The 17,269-nt window shown below is 39.8% G+C and overlaps 1 protein-coding gene across 1 annotated transcript in view; it reads left to right on the forward strand.

Moving 5' to 3' along the window:
* The window catches only part of GREB1 (growth regulating estrogen receptor binding 1), a 104,479-nt gene that overhangs the window by 45,697 nt on the left and 41,513 nt on the right, over positions 1 to 17,269 (forward strand). Inside the window, exons 3-5 of the mRNA XM_067468642.1 lie at positions 4,919 to 5,047; positions 9,022 to 9,198; positions 15,352 to 15,534. Coding sequence (XP_067324743.1) covers positions 4,919 to 5,047; positions 9,022 to 9,198; positions 15,352 to 15,534 — 489 coding nt within the window. The remainder of the gene's footprint in view (positions 1 to 4,918; positions 5,048 to 9,021; positions 9,199 to 15,351; positions 15,535 to 17,269) is intronic.

The raw sequence follows: 17,269 nt of genomic DNA on the forward strand, positions 1-17,269 counted from the left end.
CTTCCTGTCTCTTCTTTTCTTTCTAGTTTTTCCTTAGCTCCCCTCATACCTTCCCCCATTTTCATTTATATACTGCTTTTCTCTACCCCTGGGGGGACTCTAAGCAGTTCACAACAAAGTAAATGGCATTTTGTGGGGAAATGCCTCACAAAATATAAAATACAAAACATAACTAAAATAACATAAACCAATAGATTAAAACCATTGAACATAGACAACGTTAAACTCCCTCAATTATTTTAAGTTGGATAATGAAGGATCTACGTGCCAAGTTTGGTCCAGATCCATTAAGTTGTGTAGGAGCCTTTATAGTACAAGCCAACCTACCTACGTACCTTCCTACATGCTTTGACTTTTATTGATTTAGACATAGATTATAAATAAGAAAGATGTGATTGGGGCTTATTGCCAAGTAGTTGTTTACAGAAAAGATCCACAATTCTAAGATGTAAACCTGTTTTTAGAGATGTTTATATGGGGGTGTGTGTGTGTGTGTGTGTCTAAGAATGGAGGAAATATAGTTCTTACCTTTCCTTGGTATTATGGGAAAAGGCACCAGATTCCTGTCTGATCTTGGAAGCTAAGAAGGGTCAGCTCAGGTTAGTATTTGGGTGGGATGCTACCAAAAATAGGGGAAGGCACTGGCAAGGAGTATTCCTTATCTGAGGACATCCTGTAAAATTCATGGGGTCGCCATAGATCAACATAAGACTTGAAGGCATATACACAATGTGTTTAGAGTTATAATATGTTTTAATAACTGTTTCAGATAAACTTGATTTTTATGACACATTATTTTAAAGCATTTTAGCAGTATCTCAATGGAATATTAATTTTGGGCTCTATCTAAAATCCTACCAATGAACCACAGATATTGTAACAAAATTTAGTATTTTATTTGAGTTCTTCCCCCAAGACAGCCTGTGTTGATCTTTTCTGCTTTCATCCTCAATATGACTTCCTGGGAGGTATAAGCAGTCAGATCCCCCCCCCCCCCCCCCCCCAAAGCAAAGTCATTGGATCCTTTTTACAAGACAGCCAGTCAATTTATTTATTTTTTACTGTTCAACTTCAGAAAGCTTGACAGATCTGACAGTGTGCAGACACCATTATCCTCCTGGCGCAACTATTTCCTTTGGCTAATTGCTAGTTTCCCCTTATCGGCTTGCAGAGAATTTCCTTTGTGCATACGTCCTTTCAAAGCCATTTAAAAATAGTGAGGAAAGATTCATTATCAATAAAATTCAACAGTCTTTAATACATGATGTTTCAAAATAAATCAAATAACTATTTAAAATAATCTTGAACCGTATAGCAGTTTGCTATCCATTTAAAAATCCTCTTTAGGAACATATCTGTTTATTCTACATGCATATATTAGTCCTCTTTTTCTATTCTTCCCTAATGGATAAGGACATTTGAATGGGAGGAAAAACTCCACCTTTGTTAAAGGGTCAATCTGCTTCTTCTGTCGGAGATTTCAAAAGCGTTTCCCCAGTAACTAAGTCTGATGTCAGAAAGTGGATTATGACATCAGCTATGGGAAAACCTTGCAAGGGCATGGCTGTAGTTCTGAGACAAAGGAGTCCTTTTAATTCACACTGGTTCCTGTCTTCTTCTCCTCAAAGTATTTTAGAATAAAATTGTCTGGTTGCCCTTGAAAATTTTGTGTGAATTAAATTTTATTCAGGCCTGTCGAAAGCACACCGACAGAGTACATTTAATTCTTTATTTCGGGCTAAATTCAGTGTCGGTCATGGCTAGAGTAGGTGGGTTAAATCAGTGAGAACATGGTAAACCCTAGGTTTGGTCTGAATCTGCTGTAAGAGAATTGGCTGTCTGCAAGGATGTTGCCCAGGGGACACCTGGAGGTGTTACCATCCTGTGGGAGGCATCTCATGTCCCCACATGGGGAGCTGGAGGTGATAGATGGCAGCTCACCCCATCTCGTGGATTCGAACCACCAACCTTCAGGTCAGAAGTTCAGCTGGCACAAGGATTTAATCCATTGTGCCACCTTGAATCCAGGGAAGACAGGGGTGCTTCTGGTCAGTCAAAAGACAGATGAGAGAAGAAAGATAGGCCCAAGTTTTGGTGGCAGCCAGCAATATTTTCACATAGTTAACAACAATAAGCCAGTTGCGCCCATTCCTGGAGATTTTAGACCTGCCCACAACCACACATGCATTAATCATGTTCCATTTGGATTACTATAGTACCCACTATGTGGGACGGATCTGTTTCTGGGCAAAAGTTTTCATCTATATGTTCCTATATACTTTGTGTCTTGATTAAAGCTGCTTGCCCTATGTAAGTCTACTTGAGGAGAGGGTTTTCTACACTGTGAAATCAATGCAGTGGAGTTATGGGAGTTGTAGTTTTATAAGGTATCAGCACTTTTGCTCAGAGAAGGCTAAAGACCTTGTAAAACTACAGCTCCCATGAACCCTTACCATTGAGCCATGGCAGTTTAAATGGTGTCAGACTGCATGTAGATACACCTTCACTCCCACTACTGTCAGAGGCACATTTGTCAGGAACAGAAGAGATAGATGTCTTGGTGGATGCTTCCAAACATGTGGAATTCCCTTCCACTTGTGGATAGACTGACCTCCTTTTTGCTTCCTGAAGACAAAAAATTCGTTTAAAAAAAAAGACAGAATTTTGAACATTAGTTGGGGTTTTTTTTAATTGGATGTTTTGTACTTCGTTTTTGTTTGCAGTTGAGTGCCTTCTTGTAGCTTCTGACTTATGGGTGTCCTATGGCAAACTGATCCCAGTGTTTTCTGCATCTGAGAGTGTGTGACATGCCCATGGTCATCCAGTGGGTTTCCATGATTGAGTGGGGAATCACACCCTGGTCTCCAGAGTTGTAGTCCAATGCTCAAAACACTACATCGCGCTGGTATCTGTTATACCACAGTCCTCAGCCTTTTAAAACCAAGAGCTAGTTCATGGTCTCTCAGACTGTTGGAGGGGCTGGACTATAATTTGCAAAAAATCATGAACGAATTCCTATGCACACTGCACATGTCTTATTTGTAGTGCAAAAAAAAAAAAACCCAACAAAAGAATAATACAATATTTGAAATTAAGAACAATTTTAACCAACATGAACTTACTAGTATTTCAGTGAGAAGAGTGGGCCTGCTTTTGGCTAATTGGCTAAGTTAATTAGGATTGTTTTTGTTGTGTGCCTTAAAGTAGTTTCAGACATAGGGGTGACCCTAAGTCTATAGTCTAAATTATCTTGGACAGTGTGGAAGGGGCCTAATTCTACAAATAATGACAAAGGCTGGATCTACACTGTTTCAGAATACAGTTTAATTGCATTGAACTGGATTATATGGCAGTGTAGACTCAGGGCCCTTCCATACAGCCCTATATCCCAGAATATCAAGGCAGAAAATCCCACATTTTTTGAGTGTGGACTCAGATAACCTAGTTCAAACCGGATATTTTGTGATTTTCTGCCATGGTATTCTGGGATATAGCGCTGTGTGGAAGGGCCCTCATATAATCCATTCTGAAACTGCATTATTTGACAGCGTAGTTCCAACCTAAGATGACTGTCAAAACCACACAGTGTGTTTCATCAAATTTACAGTTATTTTATTTGCATGCTTTCCCCCTATAAATTAGATGCAAAAGGTTTATCAATATACATTTTAAGGTTTGCTGGGCCTAATCTAGTGCAATATAATTTCCACTGCCATAAAATCCAGTTCAAAGCAGATAATCTGGATTCAGAAACTGGATTATATGGCAGCGTAGATGGGGACTCAGAAATGAACAGGCAGTTAGCAGAAGAGGGCATCACAGAAAACGGGAGCCTCCTCAATAAGTTTCCCTCTCAGCATCAGCTAATAAGTACCAGTAACTCCTGGCACTTGGAGGCTGGATATACACTGCCATATAATCCAGATTATCAAAGCAGATAATCCGCATTATCTGTTTTAAACTGGATTATATGAGACTACATTGCCATATTATCCAGATCAAAGCAGATAATCTGGATTTTATGTGACAGTATAGATCCAGCTGGAGTTAGGACTGGAGTGGAATAAGGAAAGCACATCATTAATCTCTAATTGTCTGCCTTCTCTCACTATCTGTGTATATAACTCTTTGAAATTACGCTAGCTATTTGTAACTAGGTATTTCTAATTAATTCATCTTGTTTATAACTAAAACATAACTAAATTATATTGCAACATGATAGGGGATCACTTTACTCCTTTTGCAATGTACTTGTGACTTTTTATCACATATTTTTTAGTTACTTGGAATGTGTGTCCTCACTCTCCAGATGTGCTTTGCATCACAGGCTTAGGGCATTCACCAAGTGTAGTGGCTTGACCATATTTGCAAAAAATAACCTTTTTTTAGTTAAGCAAAACATGTGTCCAGTTTTATTTCTATTTCTGAGTTGCAAAAGTAAGTGACTAGATGCCCAGGAAGGTGCTTGGAATAATAATAATAATAATCATCATCATCATCATCAGCTTTATATATACCCCGCCACCATCTCCCCAAAGGGACTCGAGGCGGCTAACATGAGGCCAAGCCCAAGAATTACAATACAGCAAAGTAAAATACAACAAACAAACAATAACATCAAAGAAAAATGCAAACAATAACAAAATATATAATAAACAAATACAACATAAAATGGTGGAGGAATAAAAACACAGTGGAATGGTAACTGTGACTGATTGCTATTTTACAGTGAGGTCCAAGCTCTGCCTCCAATGCTGATCTGAGTCTTCTGTTGACATCTGTGGGACTCATCCAACATAATTGGGTGTGAGCAGCATCTGAAATGTTAAAGAGGTGTCACTGATAAAGGGCAAACGTTTGTTTTAACCTGAGTTTGATCTGACTTTGGAGGTAATTGTCCACCCATGATACCTTTTAGCAGGCCATAGAGCTGATCATGATGAAGAGGAAGAGGAAGAAGAGGAAGAGGAGGAAGGTTCAGAATCAAATAGCCCCCCTGTCACTTATCAGATGAAACCACCGCCAGAAGGCTGTTGTACTACTGATGGTAAGAAATTTGCTCAACATTAGCTGTCCCAGGGTAGCAAGCATTACAAGCATCCATAGCACAAGCTGCTCCTTCATGTCAATGCCACAGATATTTTTCCCAAGACGAAATGGAAACCAAAGGGTACCGTTGAGAAAGAGGTGGACTTGATGAAATCCCTCTCAAATTGAGCCTTAAGTCAAATTGAGCCTTAAGTCCTCTAGTACATCCAGAGGGATTTGGGCATGATTTGAGACTTGAGCCCCTTCTAGACTGGATCTACACTGCTCTATATCCCAGGATCTGATCCAAGACTATCTGCTTTATACTGGATTATATGAGTCTACACTGCCAGATAATCTGGGATAAGCAGATGCTGTGATCAGTTTCTGGGGCTGGATCTATACTGCCCCATATCCCAGGATCTAATACCAGGTCCTGGGTTCAGATTCTGGAAATAGGGCTGTTTAGTTCCAGCCTGGGGCCTCGTCTACACTGCCATATAATTCAGATTATCAAATCAGATAATAGACATTATCTGCTTTGAACTGGATTATATGATTGTATACTGTCAGATAATTCATTTCAAAGCTGACAATCTGGATTTTATATGTCTGTGTAGATGAGGTCTGAGGCATCTAGAGGTGAAGTTCAAAACACTTGAAGGACTAAATACTGATCTACTTAGCTCATTCTAACGGCCCATCCACACAGCGCTATATTCCAGAATATCAAAGCAGAAAATCCCACATATCTGCTTTGAACTGGTTTATCTGAGTCCATACTCAGATATAGGGCTGTGTGGAAGGGCCCTGGATCATATGGCAGAGTAGACTCCGCTAATCCAGTTCAAAACAGATAATATGGATTATCCGCCTTGATATACTGGATTATATGGCAGTGTAGAAGGGCCCTTAGTTTTTCCAACGTCTTCTTAGGTCCCCTCTACATTTCCTTATAACCCAAACAATCAAGGTAGATAATCCACATTATCTGCTTTGAACTGAATTATCTGAGTCTACACTGCCATATAATCCAGTTCAAAGCAGATATATTTTATACAGCTGCATAGACGGGACCTCAGAGACATACTATTTACCTCTTTATGTATGACTTCACAATTACTAGCAACTTGACTAGTAGCTATTATCTCTTGTTATTCCTATTAGTTATTAGCATTGTTCAAAAGTATTAGGTTATTAGTGAACATTGCTTATATATCAATATTTTGTAATCTCTTTTTACTGTACGACAACTAATAGTTGTTATTCTTCATTTTTATCAATATATTTTCTAACAAAGTCATTCAAACGGTTTTCTATGTTAAATTTCTTTTAAAATCAAATTTATTTATTTTTGTTGCGTCAGGAGCGACTTGAGAAACTGCAAGTCGCTTCTGGTGTGAGAGAACTGGCTGTCTACAAGGACACCCAGGGGACGCCCAGATGATTTGATGTTTTTATCATCCTTGTGGGAGGCTTCTCTCATGTCCCCGCATGAGGAGCTGGAGCTGATAGAGGGAACTCATCCGCCTCTCCCCGGCTTCAAACCTGCGACCTGTTGGTTTTCAGTCCTGCCGGCCCAGGGGTTTAACCCACTGCGCCACCGGGGGCTCCTTAAAATCAAATGATTTTAAAATAATGAATTAGTGTGAATTTGCTTTATTATTTTACTTTGTTATTGTAATTTTATTTTCTGATTCATTTTGTTTCTTGTATTGTGTATTCTATTGTGTTATATTGCATTTTAAAGGGCTCGGCCTCATGTTAGCCACCCCGAGTACCCATTTGGGAAATGGTGGCAGGGTATAAATAAAGATTATTATTATTATTATTATTATTATTATTATTATTATTATTTCAAATCCCCCACCCAAACCCCTTGATTACCTATTAAGCATTTTACGGACTACTTGAGACCCTTCCACACAGCCATATAACCCAGAATTTCAAGGCAGAAAATCCTACAATATCTGCTTTGAACTGTTATCTGAGTCCATATGGCCGAAAATGTTAGATTTTATTCAGCTGTGTGGAAGGGCCCTCAGTTGCTGTTGTTTTTTATTTCCTCTTCTAATGGCATATTCAGTAGCGCCAGCATTTACATGGAAATTAGTTATAAATAGCTTATATATGGCAATACATGGATCATGGACCAAGCGGAAATAGTAGGTTGAGCATATCTCATGGTGCTTATGCTTTAAGTGGATGGCATCCTCATACAGGTTATTCTAACTGAAGTGCTGTTTGGACCAAACACTTTGGCCCCTTCCACACAGCTGAATAAAATCCCACATTATCTGCTTTGAACTGGGATATATGGCAGTGTGGACTCAGATAACCCAGTTCAAAGCAGATATTGTGGGTTATTCTGCCTTGATATTCTGGGTTATATGCCTGTGAAGAACTGTCCTTTGCTGTATATTTTGTATTTATACTAGAATTTTTTAGCAGATGCATTTCAGAGCATGCTTTTTTTTTGTTCTTTGCCATGGTGAAAAGATTACACAGAGCTGCTGGGGTCTCCTCCTTATTCTCGTGTCTCGCCCACTTATTGTCTCTCATTATTGCTCCATTTCCTGGGTTCTCCATGTGAAATTTAGGACCTCATTAACGGGATACTAACTTTCCTGTGATGTCTCTGGCTTATGTTTGGACAAATGTCTCCCAGTGTCCCTCAGCCCTTGCTATTGTTCTTCCCATCTGCTTTCAGGAACGCCACCCCCACCATGTTAAAACACTTTTGAAAGCTGATTTTGCTCATCTCTTGGCAGTTAATGCCTTGTAAAACATATTGACATATACTGTATAACAGTGAGTTCCTTGAGAGATAGACACTGAACTCTTTTCCTCAATACTTTATTTAGTGTTAACCCATTGAATCAAATTAACTTGACATGTGTGCAGATATCCACATTTTGCATTATGGATAGAAATTAATGAAGCTGTAGGCAGCATAGCAAAAAGTGAGGAATAATTTTGAGCCACATTTCAACAACGTTGGAAGTGTTGAATATTTTCTTCCCCCTCTTTTTTCGTGTCAGGAGCAACTTGAGAAACTGCAAGTCACTTCTGGTGTGAGAGAATTGGCCACAATTGATGTGGGCGAAATGTCAGGAGAGAGTGCCTTTGGAACATGGCCATAAAGCCCAGAAAACTCACAGCAATCCTATAAAGGAAATGGTCATAGATGGGTTCAGAATGCAGTCACAAAATAAATGACCACTTGGAACATGCCACATTTTCAATGATACATCACTGATTCCTGGATTATTGCATATAATCTGAATCATTTGTAGTTGAGAAACTCCCGTCAGTAGCAACTCATAGATTGTAAAACTGAGATAACATAAAAAATCCCATTAATAATAATAATAACAATAATAATAAACTCCTCTGGGACTTCCAAATTCAGACAGACAGAGTTTTGGACCACAATACTCCTGACCTCACGCTCGTGTTAGAAGATGAAGTATGGATTGTCGATGTTGGAATCCCATGTGATGGCAGGATTGAAGAGAAACAACTGGAAAAGCTGACATGATATGAGGATTTAAAAATCTAAATCAAAGGCTCTGGCACAAGCCAGTAAAGGTGGTCCCAGTGGTGATCGGCACACTGTGTGCAGTGCCTAAAGACCTTGGCCTGCACTTAAACACAATTGGTGCTGACAATATTACCATCCGCCAGCTGAAGAAGGCCACCTTACTGGGATCTACACGCATTATTCGCCGTCCTAGACACTTGGGAAGTGTCCGGTGTGTGATCCAGTACAACAGCCAGCAGAGTGATCTTGTCTGCTGTGGATTCATCGTGTTGTGTTTCAAATAATAATAATAATAATAATAATAATAATAATAATAATAATAGACTTTATTTATATCCCACTCCCTCTCCAAAAGGACTTGGGGTGGCTTACAACTCAGGGCAGCTTAAACCAATCTATACAACATGTAACTGAACTGCTTTCCTTCCTCCCCCCTCCTCTCTTTCCAGGTTTCTGCCAGGCTGGCAAAGACTTGCGACTCGTATCTCTTTCAAATGAACAAATTGAAGTGCCTTCTGGATTTTTGCTTGTTGGTGCAAAGTCACCCAACATACCTGATCACCTCTTGGTGTGTGCCGTAGATAAAAGATTCCTGCCTGACGACCATGGCCGCAATGCCTTACTAGGTAAGTGGTGGTCCCAGTGTCCCTGTTGGAGGACTGCGGCAGGAGTGTCACAGAGCATTTCAGTTGCTTGTCAGAGCTGGAGAATTTTCTTCTTCTTTGGGAACGAGGGACTACAACTCCCAGAATTCTTTGACCAGCCATGGCCATGAGATTCTAATAGTTGCGATCCAGAAAGATATCTTCTGGCTTGGTTATCCATGTGAGTGCTTCGGAGCAATCCAACTTACCAGAAAAGTTGAGCTGGAAAAATCGTAAGCTCGACATGGTGGCCCACCATGTCCTACTCATACCATATATTTATAGCACTACGATTCCACTTTCTTATAACTTCTGTTGTTATGAATCTTGGGGGTTGTAATTTGATCGGAGACACAAGAAGTTGTTTCTGGATGAAAATTTGAAATACCCCTCCATAAAGTACCAATCCTACGAATCCTACGATTCAGGATGGAATCGTGACAGGTGAAGTGGAATCATAGTGCTATAATACTGCGATGTATGAGACTGGATTAACTCCAGCCTAAAGTTATTTTGGTCACTTTAGTTTTGTGTTCCAGGTGCTTGAATTTGGGGGGGGGGGGGTATTTCCATGTACAGGATTTAGCAGTCCCACTGTCAAATACAGTACAGCCTATTTATTCACAGGTTCAATATCCATTATTTCACCTCTAAAAATATTCCTTCCTCCACTAGAAGTATTTGTATCTAGATCCTCCAGAGTGATTCTATGGTGTGAATCTTTCCCAAATGCAGATAAAATATAGGGTTTGCTATTATCCATGGTTTCAGATATCCCTCTGTGTGTGTGTGTGTGTGTGTGTGTGTGTATGTATGTCTTACACTATATCCCCCTCTGGATACAGGCTCATGTTAGATTGTCATCATTTCTGCTTAAGGGAAGAATATTTTATTCAAGCAAACCTGAAAACAATTGAGGCTGGATCTATGCTGCCCTATATTCCAGGATCTGTTCCCAGATTATATGCTTATTCCAGATTATCTAATAATAATATAATAATATACTTTATTTATATTCCGCCCTATCTCCCCGAGGGGATTCATGGTGGATTACTGTATACATATACAGCAAACATTCAATGCTGATTATACAATTAACAAAGACAGACAGTACATAAACAGAGGTAAAGAATTTCCATCTTTTTCCATCTCCAGCATCTGGAGGCTGTGCTTGTCTCTTGCCACCGGTGGTGGGGTGCTCTCGCTCCATCTTCCAAGCCGAGGAACTTCGTTGTCTTTAGACGCTCTCCCGATTGAATCGCCGGCATGTCCACATGGGTGCTTTTTATTACCTCCCCACCAAAGTGGCACCCATTTATCTACTCATATTACTGTTTTCGAACTGCTAGGTGAGCAGAAACTGTGCTGACAGCTGGGAACTCATCCCAACCAGGGCTTGAACTGTTGACCTTTTGATTGGCAGGATTTTCTTCAGCTGGTGTTTTAACTTGCTGTGCCAAAGCCGGGCAGTGCAGACTCATATAATCCAGTTCAAAACAGATAATAATCCTGGGATATAGAGCAGTGTATATGCAGCCTTGCACTTGGACTTGAAAAAGGACATCTGAATTCGAATGGTGGTGTTGAGCATCTCTCTGAATCTTCTTTGCAGAGTTGGTGTGAATAAAAAATTGGATAAAATATTAAAGGCCATCTTAAACTTCTTGAAGGAAGGGGATAAAATAAATGCAAGGAACTAATGACTTCTGTATTAGAATTTGGCTTCGAAACTGAGACTGTGAACAGTACTTGAATAGCGCCCGACAAGGACATGAAATAATGCTTTTTCCAAGGCTTCTACAGAGATCTAGCATTTAATGTGAAAGAAAAGCAAATTACTTTTAATGCCATTCAATGTTCCCTCATATTGTTGCTTTCTCCTCCATTTTGAATGATATATATTACAGAGAAAAATTCTTGGGTGTGTAAGGATTGCTGTTCCCTATATTGCTAGGCAACAAGTATCTGTAGAGGCCTCCCAATAGCAATAAAAAGAATGCAATGTGAACCCAGTATCAATAAATTTGGGATTTGAGTTTACAGCCAGCTGTGTGCAATGAGGCCCGAGTATATAACTGTCTAGCAATAACGTTGTTGTGAGATCTTGGCTAACTTTGATGGTTCGCAATACAATTGCCCTGCAATGGTAAAGGAATTAAAGGGGCTATAAATTAGCAATGTGTTGTCATTTTAAAGATACAGGCAGTAATGTTGCACTACTCAGCCTATTCATTGCTAGCACTATTAACTGCCCGGTGTTCCTAAGGGGTTGTTAACACAGAGGAAGTAGTATATCTGTTAATTGCACACCAAACTAGAAGAAAAAGAGTAAAGGGAAGTTAAGGAACATTTGGCAATAATAGCGAAGGCAACAATCTTATGGAGACTGACTTGGGTGTAAGTTTCATTGAATATTTTACTTTGCATTTATCTGAATATTCTCAAGACCATAGCAGAATTCCTCTTTACATTTCCCATCAGTGGTATCACTATAGTTGGCCTCTTCCACACAGCTGAATAAAATCCCACATTATCTGCTTTGAACTGGAATATATGGCAGTGTGGACTCAGGTAACACAGTTCAAAGGAGATATTGTGGGATTTTCTGCCACACAAAATGAATTTTCAACAAAAGAATGCTGAGTGCACAAGTCAAGCGGATGGTCCGAATATCCCATAAGTACGGCTTTCTTGTTCTTTCCCTTACAAAAGGCCTGCTCAGTGTTTGTCCCCATGGTCATACTTCGAGTAACATGTTACAGATGATAGCATTACTAGTAATGTGCTTCATCCAAGTTCTGGCATGACCACTGACATTTTAAGGAGAGTCTTGTTGGATCAGAACCAAGGTCTATCTAGCTTGGCATCCTGTTTTTTGCAATGTTCAATTGGGGATCTTCCACACAGTCCTATATCCTAGAATAACAAGGCAGAAAATCTCACAATATCGGCTTTGAATTGGGTTATTTGAGTCCACACTCACATAGTGTGGCATTTCCTGCCTTGATGTTCTGGGATATAGGGCTGTGTGGAAGGGCTCTCAGATGCCTTTGAAAAGGATGTTAGGACAGCAGTCCTCACCCATGGTTGCTCCCAGTACTGAATATTCAAAAGCACCATGGTCCTAATTTGGAAGTTCTATATGGGATCCTAGCTAAAAACCATCACAATCCTCCATGAATTTGCCTAATCTTTCTAAATTGGAGACAGTGGGCACATTCCAATATGACACTTTCAGGTATTTAGTAGACCAGACAAGCAAAATGGAGCATTGTGAACAGCCCAGCAGAGCAGAGCTGCATCTGAATTAGAGGTCATTTTCCCTGCTTCCACCCCGTCCTTGGCCTCCCTCCTTCAAATGTCACAGCAGCACCAAGAGCGATGATAGTGTCTGTCAGATGTGGTCCAACAGAGTCAGCCGATGTCATTTACATAGACCACAGAGCCTTCATCGAATTTAACAACCTTTGGTCACTATTGATGCTGGCTGGTTTTGAACCGATGACCTGGAGGTGAAAGGCCTTTATCTGTCGAACTACAAATATTGATCTCAAGCCACCTCGAGGTCTCAGCAGTATGACAGAGATGAATGGGAGCACCTTCTGCTTGTCTTGGCTCCCCTGACCTTTGCCATTTCTGAGATGTATATACAAAACCTGTTTTATTCAGATGGCTTACAAAATGAGCAACCCTCCTTTTTGTGAGCTTGGTCCAGATGTTTGTTGGTGAGGTATGACATAGAATGAGCATCCATATATTAGTAAAATAAGTGGTGTCTTATCCTCTGCGTTTATGATAACCATCCTATTATACTAGGCCTGCCTTGAATTCATATTTTAAGATAAACATGTATGTGTGTATGCATAAGAGAGAGAGCTTGTTGAGGGGGAGGGACATGGGAGACGACTCAGACAAGGTTTAACAACTTTGCCTTTTTCTTGTGCTGTTCATTGCATCTTTCCAGGTTCAGTTTCATTAAAAAATTTTTCCAAAACCTTGGGATTTCTTCACAGACAATTCCATCCATAAATCATGAATGCAATATCGTGACACCATGAGACACAGCCAGTTAGATTTGGTCATATGATAATCTAATGATATCACAGATTCTTTACAAAGGCGAGATTAAACGTATTTCTCTCAGAGCTGCAAAGAGGCAGATTGTCTGGAACTCCTTACTCCCAAAGACTATGTCCCTGTGAAGGAAATGAAATAGAAACAATAGGACACATTTTCTTGAAGTACCACTATTACACCTTGCCTACTTTTATATCCAATTTTGTCCCACATGACAAACCATTGCCTGCAGGGGATTGTTAGATATCTTCTAGAAGACAAGTGCCACAGGGGACCCTCATAATGGCAAAATTCCTCACGAAAAGGCTGAGAAAAAAAATAACCTCAGAAAAGGATATTACTTAAAACCATGTATATTAATTTTGGACAATGAGGTGGGAGAGTTTATTAATGACTGTTTCTTCACTGAAGTGACTATGGACCGTAAAAAAATGTTTTTGTTATGATAAACAGATGTAGTAAAAAACAGAATTTTGATTCTCAGGACTTCATCACATAAATCAGCTGCCCCATTTCATTTGCACGATCAAGAATAGCAGCAACTTATCGGGTTGGAGGTTCTTCCTGATGCACTTCTCCACAACATACTCACCATCTGTAGTCCTGCAGCCCTACTTCTTTCTGATCAACAACATAACTCTGCTCTCCTGCCGTTCTCCTACTTTGGATTTTTTTAAAAAATTAAAAGCAACTTGACATTTTCAGTGAAGATTATGGTTTTTTTTTTTTTTTTTTAAAGCATGATGAATGAGTGCAAGAGTTGGATGGGGAAGATTGGGAGAGGAAGACAATCTCACTCCCTGACCTCATTTCTGTGCCAGTATACCACCACATAAGTTGCTGGGTCCTCATAGGTCTTCTGGTCATTACTGCATAAATCCAAAGTATATAACAAGGTTTGCTTGTTCTCTTATATCAATTTGTCATCCTTTCCCAATGATCACTTTATTGATCCCCTTGCCTGACAGCCTTAATTTAGAGAAATGGGATTTCTGTCTCTCTCTGAGATATGATTAAAACTACAGATTGGAAAGGTAGGGGTACTTATTAAATGTAGGCTTTGATGTAGAAAAAGCTGACATTCAAACAATATTTTTATATGTTGTCGTAGGCTTTCATGGCCAGAATCACTGGATTGCTGTGAGTTTTCTGGGCTGTATGGCCATGTTCCAGAAGCATTCTGTCCTGACGTTTTGCCCACATCTATGGCAGGCATCATCAGAGTTGTGAGGTCTGTTGGAAATTAGGCAAGTAAGGTTTATGTATTTGTGGAATGTCCACAGATATAGAAATCCCAACAAAGGATTTCCCTTGCAGGAATCAGCCAGGTTTTGAAGCAACAAGGCCATTAAATGCTAATCAAGGTGGCCAGCTGCAACATTCACACTTGCCTCAGGCAGACAAGAGTTCTTTCTCCCACCCTGGACATTCCACAGAGAATCCTTTGTTGGGAGGTGTTAACTGGCTCTGATTTTTCCCCCAGGCAGGAAGCAGCCAGACTTTGAAGCTACAAGGCCATTAAATGCTAATTAAGATGGCCAATTACAACATTCACACTTGCCTCAAGCAGACAAGAGTTCTTTCTCGCATCCTGGACATACCATAGATATATAAACCGCACTTGCCTAGTTTCCAACAGACCCCTCAATCTATGAGGATGCCTGCCATAGATGTGGGCAAAACGTCAGGAGAGAATGCTTCTGGAACATGGCCCAGAAAACTCATAGCAACCCAATCTTTTTATATCTTTTGAGTGGCAGTATAGGAAGAATTAACACACCCAGCACACTATAGTAGTGCTTTGAGTGTTGGATTACAACTTTGAAAACCAGGGACTGAATTATTGCTTGTCCATGGAAAGTAGCTGGGTGATCTTCGGCAAGTCACACTGTCTCGACCTCAGTGAAAGGTAAAGCCCATCTGAAACAAATCTCTCTCTCCCCTCCAAACTGTGATAGTTCTCTTTAACAGCCACTCCAAACAAATAGAAGTATATAATCTGTGCTATTCCGCTGTCACTTATCTCTCCTCATTTTGGGATATTGTTTATTTCTTCAGGTTTCTCTGGCAATTGTGTTGGCTGTGGCAAGAAAGGCTTCTGCTACTTTACTGAGTTTTCCAATCACATCAATCTTAAGCTGACCACTCAGCCCAAGAAACAGAAACACTTAAAGTATTATCTGGTCAGGAATGCACAGGGAACGCTTACCAAGGGATCTGCAATCTGCTGGAAGGGAGCAGGTGAGATAATGATGCTGGCCCTTTGGAGATCTGGGTTTGCTTCGGGAGGATTTAGGTGCCATCAATAAACAACTGCTTGGGAATAAAGCTAAAGTGTGGGAGATGCTGGATATGGGAATAAAGTTAAGCCATAGGAGATTGTAAAAAAACAGAGATGCGTTTTATAACGTTCCTCCTATTTTGGAGGGGAATAAGGATCAGGCAGATTGTCTAGTAATGCAACAAAGGGCCCATGGAAGGGTGTTTTATGTCTTTCAAAATTACTTCAAAGTGGTGTGAATTTGGCCATTATGTCACAAAAGCTGAGTTATAGCTTATGGAACATTTCATTCCGAGGGATGAAGTTATGAAGGTCTGACACAGTTTGTAATTTGTCCCAACAGGCTGTGCTTGCGTTGGAACATGTTGTAGAGAGATAATGCTGAATGTGTAGTAACCAACAGGTCCATAGAGTATATACACATTAAGGAGTCTGGATGATTTGTGACTCTCCTTGTATGTGCCTTTTGCACATTTTCAAATATGATTTTGTTTTGTTCGACATGTTAGAGAACTTTATTCTACAAATGATTACTTATTTGTACCAAATCCACAAATGTGAATTAACAACTTTTTTGGGTGGGGAGGGTTAACATTGCACAAAGCCTAACGTGCTTCAATCTGACTTATTTCACCAAACTGATTTAAAGCTCTGTTTTTGTTCATTGCTCTTGGGAATACTTGCAAAAACATAAAATGCAAGTTTGTATTAAACAGGTTCAGTTATATATAAAGAGCTGTTCCAGTCAATGTCAGGTACAGCCATACCACAGGGCAGGAGTCCAGAAACTATTATTATTATTATTATTATTATTATTTATTCATTTACTATATTTATATCCCGCCCTTCTCAACCCTGAAGGGGACTCAGAGTGGTCTTACAATCAGCAGCAATTTCATGCCGTCAACAGACAAAAAATAAACATGTACATTAAAACAAATTAAAAACAAAAAACGTTAAACACAATGTTAAAATAACGTAATCTGAGGACATCGTCAAATACTGTTCTGGTTATTATTGCACATAGATCTATTTTACTTATTTCATAGCACTATTGGCCAAAAGTTTGGTCCCAGAGCCATGTTTTTACTTGCATCCTGAAGGTCAGGAGTCCTGTGGGTCAGATGCAGCCCCCCAAAGTCATTTCCCTGGCTTCTGCTCTAAATTTTAGACTTAGGGTCATCCTAAGTGAGGTGCCTACAAAGCATACAATAACAACATTCCTAATTAACTCAACTATCTCATCAGCCAAAACCAGGCCCACACTTTCCATTGAAATACTGGTAAATTTATGTTGTCTAAAATTGTTATTCATTTTAAATAATTGTATTGTTCTTTCATATTATTTTTTGCACAACATATAAGATATGTGCAGTGTGCATAGGAATTCATTCACGTCTTTTCCAAACTATGATCCAGTCTCTCAACAGTCTGAGGGACCATGAATCGTCTCTCTGCTTAAAAGGTTTGAGGACCCCTGCCAGAGAGTAACACTGGAGAACCTAGAAACTTCCTAGAGAGGATACCTCTCTAAGCATTTTCTAAATTCTCCAGTGCGATTGTTTGACTAACATTCACTGATAGTTACCATAGCATTAAGGTGACCAAAAGGTCAGCTGTTCAAATCTGGGAAGTGGGGTGAGCTCTCGTTGTTAGCCCCAGCTTCTACCAACCTAGCAGTTTGAAAACATGCAA

The sequence above is a fragment of the Anolis sagrei genome, chromosome 1 (assembly GCF_037176765.1).
Source record: "Anolis sagrei isolate rAnoSag1 chromosome 1, rAnoSag1.mat, whole genome shotgun sequence".
In the NCBI taxonomy this organism is placed as follows: Eukaryota; Metazoa; Chordata; class Lepidosauria; order Squamata; family Dactyloidae; genus Anolis; species Anolis sagrei.